Source organism: Colias eurytheme, chromosome 31, assembly GCF_061535395.1.
Source record: "Colias eurytheme isolate Ceu_HAF_F1 chromosome 31, ilColEury1 Martin Lab GWU primary, whole genome shotgun sequence".
In the NCBI taxonomy this organism is placed as follows: Eukaryota; Metazoa; Arthropoda; class Insecta; order Lepidoptera; family Pieridae; genus Colias; species Colias eurytheme.
The window spans coordinates 4,522,837-4,530,149 of NC_143010.1; the positions used below are offsets into that span (position 1 = coordinate 4,522,837).

General features: G+C 34.7%; 2 protein-coding genes across 3 annotated transcripts; one reads left to right on the forward strand and one right to left on the reverse strand.

Moving 5' to 3' along the window:
* Positions 1-1,796: 1,796 nt before the first annotated feature.
* On the reverse strand, positions 1,797-4,900 carry LOC149895565 (zinc finger Y-chromosomal protein 1-like). Of its 2 annotated transcripts, XM_090118956.1 has the most exons (3): positions 4,174-4,900; positions 3,368-3,540; positions 1,797-2,806 (listed from the first exon to the last, which is right to left on the reverse strand). In XM_090118956.1, exons 1-3 carry the CDS (start codon positions 4,778-4,780, stop codon positions 2,411-2,413), a joined length of 1,176 nt encoding a protein of 391 aa, XP_089975082.1. In that variant the 5' UTR covers positions 4,781-4,900; the 3' UTR covers positions 1,797-2,410. The 2 variants fall into 2 exon arrangements, with proteins under 2 accessions (XP_089975082.1, XP_089975081.1); XM_090118955.1 differs by having other exon boundaries at positions 3,368-4,900.
* Positions 4,901-5,216: 316 nt separating this feature from the next.
* Pisd (phosphatidylserine decarboxylase) lies at positions 5,217-6,926 on the forward strand. The gene has a single exon (XM_090118957.1). The coding sequence runs from the start codon at positions 5,306-5,308 to the stop codon at positions 6,446-6,448; it is 1,143 nt and encodes a 380-aa protein (XP_089975083.1). The 5' UTR covers positions 5,217-5,305; the 3' UTR covers positions 6,449-6,926.
* The last annotated feature ends 387 nt before the right edge of the window (positions 6,927-7,313 follow it).

The following is a 7,313-nucleotide window of genomic DNA, read 5'->3' on the forward strand; positions in this document are numbered from 1 at the left end:
TCGGGTCAACATATAGGCTATATATCATCACGCTATGACCAATAGGAGCAGAGCAAAGCGGGTAAAACTGTGGGCCACAACTAGTTTGTATTCAAAATATAAATATGGGGTTTAGAGTCTGAAAATAGTACACAAATGTCAATAGAATAAAAATTAAAAACGTTTTATATTGGAACCAGCTGTGCCGCGCGGCTTCACCCGCATTACTCCGCTCCTGTTGGTCGCATGATGATATATAGCCTATATTACTCTTGGATAATGTAGCTTTCGAATGGTGAAAGAATTTTTAAATTTTTAAATTCGGTCCAGTAGTTTATGAGCCTATTCATTACAAACAAACAAACAAAGAAAGTTTTCCTCTTTATATTATTAGTGTAGATAAATAAGTTTTAAAAACGGATAACGGAAATGCATACTAAAATAACTATATTTTTTAATTCTAAAAAATGCATGTCATGCAATATGATTGTCTACCATCTACCTTACAATTTTTTTATTCCATACATTTAACAAAAATTTGTCAATAAGCTTATGTTAGACGTGATATTATGAGTAAAAAGGTGTAGATAGGCTAGCAAGTAGCAACACAACATTCGATCTTCACACGGCACACTAACGCACACACGATTAGACGTCAAAGTGAGATGGCATGATTCAACTGTCGTGAGCGAAAGAGACAACTGAATTAGCCACATTTTACATTGCGGCTAACTAGCCACATTTTGACGTGCCACTCCCGGAGCGCTAATAACTTTCACTTTTTTACTCATAAATCAACGCTTACATCCATTTTAATTTTTAATATCCCCATCCCTCTCTTTCACATGTAAACGCCTATCATAGAACAAGATATTAACTAACTATCTCTCTTTAATAAAGGCGAATAGCTAACGAAAGAAAGAGGCAGTATTTTATGACAATTTATAGTCACAAGTTAACTACACATATACATAATATCTCGCATTTTTCTAGTGAAACTTCTTTAAGCGCGTTGACAGTAAAATTTCAAAGTCGCATCATGACAATACCATCACGTCATGGAGTAAGGCGACGATTTTGGTATCTTTGAATCTTGCCAAAGAAGTTTCACTTCTGACACGTGTGCTTGGCAAACACGACTTTTTTTTAATCATATGGAAATTCACAGAAAAAAAACAAGTCAGGAACATAGATTCCTCGCAACGCGCAATGCAATACGTAAAAAAAACAGTATTTAATTTTAAAATAATTGAAATTAAAAAAAGGCCACTTTGATAAAAATTATATAATTTGATTTGCAAAAATAACTCGTTAAATTTTGTTTAATACTCTATAATGTATAATAGATATGTAGTTAGTTAATTTTGTAAAATTTGTTCAAAACAATAAACAATATATTTTTTAGCATGTATGTACTGTAATATTTTACAACTTAATATAACTGTACTTAATGATTTTCTGTCATAAAATGATTTAAAAGTTTTGTCAAACATTTTGCTGCAAAGTCAAACTAACAAACTAAACATAACAAAAAGAAAAAAAAAATGTGTGCGTGTACTAGTGTACACACGTAAGAAGTGAAACTTCTTTATGACCTTAAAAATGTCACGAGTATGGCGTAACGCAAAAAGCGTACGGCGTAACGCAAAAATGTCACGCGTACGGCGTAACGCAAAAATGTTACACAAAATTTTTGGTTAACCCCGATAAAGAAGTTTCACTTCAAAAATTTGAAACAGGTTGAAAAATACGAAAAAATGACACGATTAACATTAAAATTACTACTTGATTTAAAAAGTTACTCATTTATAATATATTACAATCTTATATCTTTATTAGTTGTCTCATAAACTAAGATTCTTTAACGTCACTATTTTTATAATTTAAAAAAATAATATAATAATTGAGGCTTAGTGAATTCTTAGATTTCCTAACTTAAACATCTACATTTCATGAAGAAAATAATAACATAGAATACTAGACGATCACTTAGGGATATAAAAAAATATTTTACAACCATATATGATCGCAGACCTACCGAATATACAAAAAAATAAGTCGATCAAACTGTCAAAGTTTGGTCAAGCCGGCTACTCACCGACCTGCCACAGCGGCAATTTCGGTTGGTCTCTAAATTGCCCCCGCTTGCCTATACATCACAATTAAGGAGCTAATTAAGGGTGTAAATCCAATATTACCCCTGCTTCAGTTATGTAAGTAGCATTAAGACTGTGACAAACAATTTTATATACATAAACACCAGAATGTATTGACATAATATAAATAACCAGACTACAGCTATAAAATTAACACCTTATGCCTGTGCAGTAATGTTCAAAATCGATTGTATCGCTTTTTAGAAAACTCTGCCAAACGCATAGGCAGAGTTTCGCTTGGGACAATTTTTGTATTTTTTATATACAAACTAAAACTAAATAGGCACCTCTTGTATAACATTATAATCGGGCAACGGATTAACACATATCTTAGACGACGACGTACAGTCATCATAGTTCAGTACAATTCTTACATTTTCGTATTCTGTCAATTCACAAATTGGAGCAGGCATATCGTAGTCGATCGAGTTCATATCATTATCGAAGTTGTCTATATAATCTTGCGGCATATCGTCTATCTGTATCTCTGGTCTTGCGTCATAAAATGGCATTTCTGGTATATTATTTCGTATACAGTTGTGTGACAGTAGAAGGGACGGCCACACAAATATCTCTTCACAATAGTGGCATTGTAAATCATCAAACTTTTTATGTACCTTCAATATATGTCTGTTGAGACAGTAGTTTGAGGAGAAATACTTCTGGCATGTCTGAAAAGGTTTTATGACATATTTTACATTTAATTGAAGTAAGTTTACAATGCATAGTTCAATATTAGTGTAGATTAACTTAATACAGCAAAGTAAATAATAAAAACCTGCAAAAATAAAAAATAAAATAATATTAGAAGGAAAAAAAATCATTTTCAATCAATTCAAGTGTTAATGTTATTAAGAAAATATGTACATAATTTGATACAATTTTGCTTTCAGGTACAAAACAATAAAACATACAGGTTAAGCTAAAAAAGGTATTTATAAAAAAAGGGATAAAATCATGAAGGAGAGAAGAAATACGTTATTAACGAAAATTTATAATATGTAACTAGAAAATTCACATTTCTTTTATTTACACAAAACAAACAATGTACACTATCATATTTTTTATAAAAAAAAAGATAAGGTTGCCTGGAAGAGATCACTTCTAAGTGATAAGGCCGCCTAATAAACTATACTTTTCTTGTTTTGTTTTGTATAAATTAGCAATAAGTTTCCCATGTATAGTTTTATTAAAGAGTAATAAATAATTAATAAAATAAATTCAATACTCACAGCACACTGATGTTTCGATATGATAGTTTTCTTGGACACAGGATCTATAACTGGCTTCTTAATCTCTCCACTCTGTATATCCACATTCTTAACTTTGACGAACTTGAGCGGTTCGCTCACGACCCGCCCGCCGACCTTAATCTTCTCGAGAACCAGCTTTGGCTGCATAAACTCTGGAATTTTTTCACTAGCATTATATGTTTGTTTAATTTTCGACTTTCGCATCGGCCGCTCTTGCGAGTTGTCCGTGGATTTTAAAAAGTGACTCCACTTGTGTTTCAACATGTCCGTTTCCGTGGGGAACTGTTTACAACATTGATCGCAGAAATAGAAGTCGTCGTAACCTGTCATCGCTCTATTCGTTAAATCGGGAAGGGTAGAAACGTGTTTCTCTATTACATCTCTCTTCACTGAACTCATATCGCAAAATCTACATGTGTATAATGTATCGGAACCCAATGTATGGTCAAACAAGTCTTGGGTTACTTGCGTGGAATGTAGGAACTTAATATGATGAGCGACTTCGCATTTACTTTGAAACTGGTCTTTACATATGTCACAAATAAAAAATATACCCAAATGATTGTAGCTGTGGTCTTTTAGGTCCATAACACTAAAGTATGACTCGTCGCAAGTCTTGCAAGCATATTTCTTAACTACATTACAAACATTCCGCCTGTGCTCCATTAATTTCTGCTTATTCAGCAAGAGTTGGCCACAAACATCACAGTGTAACTTGATATGTACTTTGAAAAACATGCGATCGACAAATTTCTTGGAACAATAGTTACAAATGTAGCACTTACGCTTCTTATGGTTTCTTTTCATGTGCACTTTCAATGCTGTATAGTTTTCGAATATTTTCGGACACTTCCTGCATCTGTGGTATTCCTTGACTTCGTGGACGATGACGTGATCTGAAAACGATACACGCTTCGGCGTCTTGGCTCGAGGCTTGTAAACTAATAAATGTTTGTTTTCCTGGTGGTTCTTTAGCTTTTTCTCACTGGTATACGCCTTCTCGCAAATCTTACATTTTAACATCAATTTTGCGTCACTGTCCTTAACCGTCTCCTTATTTAGAAGCACATTTTTAGTATACGTTTCTTTTAACTGCTCTAAATCCTCTCGGACAAGCTTTATGACGCATTCCTGCAGAAACTTCGTAACAGCCGAATTTTCTGCCGCGTCTTTTTCCAACTGTACATTCTCATTTCTGTGTTCCCCATCTTTCAGATATTGAGATATATCAAAACGTTCTATACGAACCACTGGGATTTTTTCAAAGCCACGGAAATCATCTTCAGACGAGAGATTTTGTTCATTAAAACTATTGGCGCCATAATTCTCGTCCGTAATATTTTCGTCCGTCGACAGTCTTTCTGCATGGTGATCATTGCGATTACTGAACATGGAAGTTTAGATTGAGACACGGGAAACCAAACAGTAAATCAAAAAAACAAAATAAAGAAAAAAACATCAACAACTTTTCGCATTCCACAATATTACAACTACAATTTTCAATGAAACTTGAAGACAATATACAAACACATATACAAACGTCAAACATGAAACGAAATGTAAAATCGATCGAAATACCGGAACTGTCAAAGTTTATTTTTATAATTACCGGTTTTCAATTTATTTTGCGTTGTTACTAAATAAATTAATGTTATGCATAGTAATTCTCAATTAAATGCATAGTATCAATAGTATAATACAATAATATAATATGTAACTTGTATCTAAAAATATTTATTTCAAGAGGTGATAAAAAATCGTGGTGATAATTTCTGAACGCATCTGACAATTTTTTTATTATTCTTCGTAGCCTTGTGATGTTATCGGACGGTGGTTTTAGTACGCAAAACTATTTGTTACTAATTAAATAAACATAATTTATTTTTAAACCGCTACGGAAGGTTGCCCGAGTGCGAGATGTTCCCGCCGACGCGCATTCGGAGCTGCCTTCCAGTCATAAACCCTATGTTCAAACGATTGAAGCCGCACAGGCCGTTCAGGCAAACATCGAATATCCACAACCAGACAAAGGCGATTAATAACACGGCTCAGCTCCAGAAGTCTAAATGGACAAGTTTTCGAGCGATATTCACACGATGGGTGCCTCTCGGGAGCGTTATTTACGTGGGATGGTGCTATATACGCGCGAGTATAGACTACGAAGTGTCGAAAGTCGAAATAAAATTTTACGAAATGTTTCCTTTCCGAGTGACTAGTCGACTGTGGGGCCGTTTGGCTGCCTGCGAACTTCCAGTATCGCTACGGAGCATCGTTTATGGTACCTATGCCCGTATGTTCAACGTAAATTTAAATGAAGCTGCAGTGTCAGATCTTACATATTACAAGAGTTTATCTGCATTTTTTACGCGACCGCTGCGAGATGGAGCAAGATACATATCTCCAGCGCCTTGCGTATCCCCCTGTGACGGAGTAGTGTTAAACTGTGGTCCCGCAAAGACGGACAGAATAGAGCAAGTTAAAGGTGTCACATACAGCCTTGAAGAGTTTCTAGGCGAGAATACATGGTCCGCGAACAAAAGCAACAGCTATTATGAGTCATTGTTGAAAGATAAAAAGAATATACTCCACCAGTGCATCATATACCTCGCGCCTGGCGATTATCACAGATTCCACGCGCCCTGCGACTGGACGTCGAACTTCCGTCGACATTTTTCCGGTAAATTATTATCTGTTAACCCTTGGATGGCTAAATTGATACCAGGACTGTTTACGATGAATGAAAGAGCGGTATACATTGGAGAATGGAAACACGGTTTCTTCAGCATGACAGCAGTCGGAGCTACAAACGTAGGCTCCATAGAAATATATAAAGATCCAGATTTAAGAACAAACACTAAAGGAAAACGGAACAGAGTTGACGAAGCAGTAATAGAAAAGATGTCGTTTAAAAAAGGCGAGCTGTTCGGCCAATTCAACATGGGCAGTACAGTGATACTGCTCTTTGAAGCTCCCGCAGATTTTACGTTTGATTTAAAGAGCGGGGACAAGGTCCTCGTGGGTCAGGCGTTGACAGAAATGACAAAAGAGCAGTCTAGATGACCAGTTTATAATGACATAGTGTATTTCGCCCAAGTGGCTCTCATGATGTGTATTATGTCCCTGTTGCTGTAAGCAGCTTTTTCAGTGTTTGGTAAAGTGTAGCAGTGTTGCGTTAAATGTATACATGTGTGGATCAAGCTTGTATGTATTATCTACAATCTATGTATTATTTACAATGTCCCTGATTGTGTGAGTAACTTTTTAAGTATTTTTTTATGTAGCAATACATGGATCAAGCTATTATTGTTATAATACCACACTATTATTGTTTAAAAAGCAGAATGTTTAAAAGTATTCTTATAGGAAACGATAGGAATCCACCCAGAATGTTATTATTTATAGTTTCTTACAACTTTATGGCCATAATATTGCCAATTCTTTGAATATTTTTAAGCAATTTTATCACATGACCTGATATAGCTTTGAATCAAAAACAAACAGATAATTTTAGTATTTGATACCAATTAAAAAAAAGATGATCATCAATCAATGATAAGAGAAGATAAAATTGTCATATATCTTAGTGCTTGCTAATACACTTTATCAGCTACATAAAATAGTAGTGCAATGTTTTTTTATTTTTCACTATAACTTCTAAACGCTTGAACATATTCTAATGAAGTATTTTGTATCACACTATGCAACTATTTTTATTTTTATTTATTTACTAGCGGTCCGCCCCGGCCTCGCCCGTGGTACATATTTATGTTTTCTCTACATAAGAACCATCCTGGTACTTCAAGGAATATAATAAAAAAAGAATTATCGAAATCGGTTCAGCCGTTCTCGAGTTATGCGCTTACCAACACATTTTGCGATTCATTTTTATAACTATATAAGAAGAAGATGCTGGGTCCAGACTGGT

Excerpts from the sequence above, each read along its gene's own strand:
- LOC149895565 (XM_090118955.1), bottom strand. The coding sequence starts at position 4,780 with ATGTTCAGTAATCGCAATGATCACCATGCAGAAAGACTGTCGACGGAC. Across the intron at positions 2,807-3,367 it reads TATCGAAACATCAGTGTGCT|ACATGCCAGAAGTATTTCTC; the intron begins GTGAGTATTGAA and ends AAACCTTTTCAG.
- Pisd (XM_090118957.1), top strand. The coding sequence starts at position 5,306 with ATGTTCCCGCCGACGCGCATTCGGAGCTGCCTTCCAGTCATAAACCCT.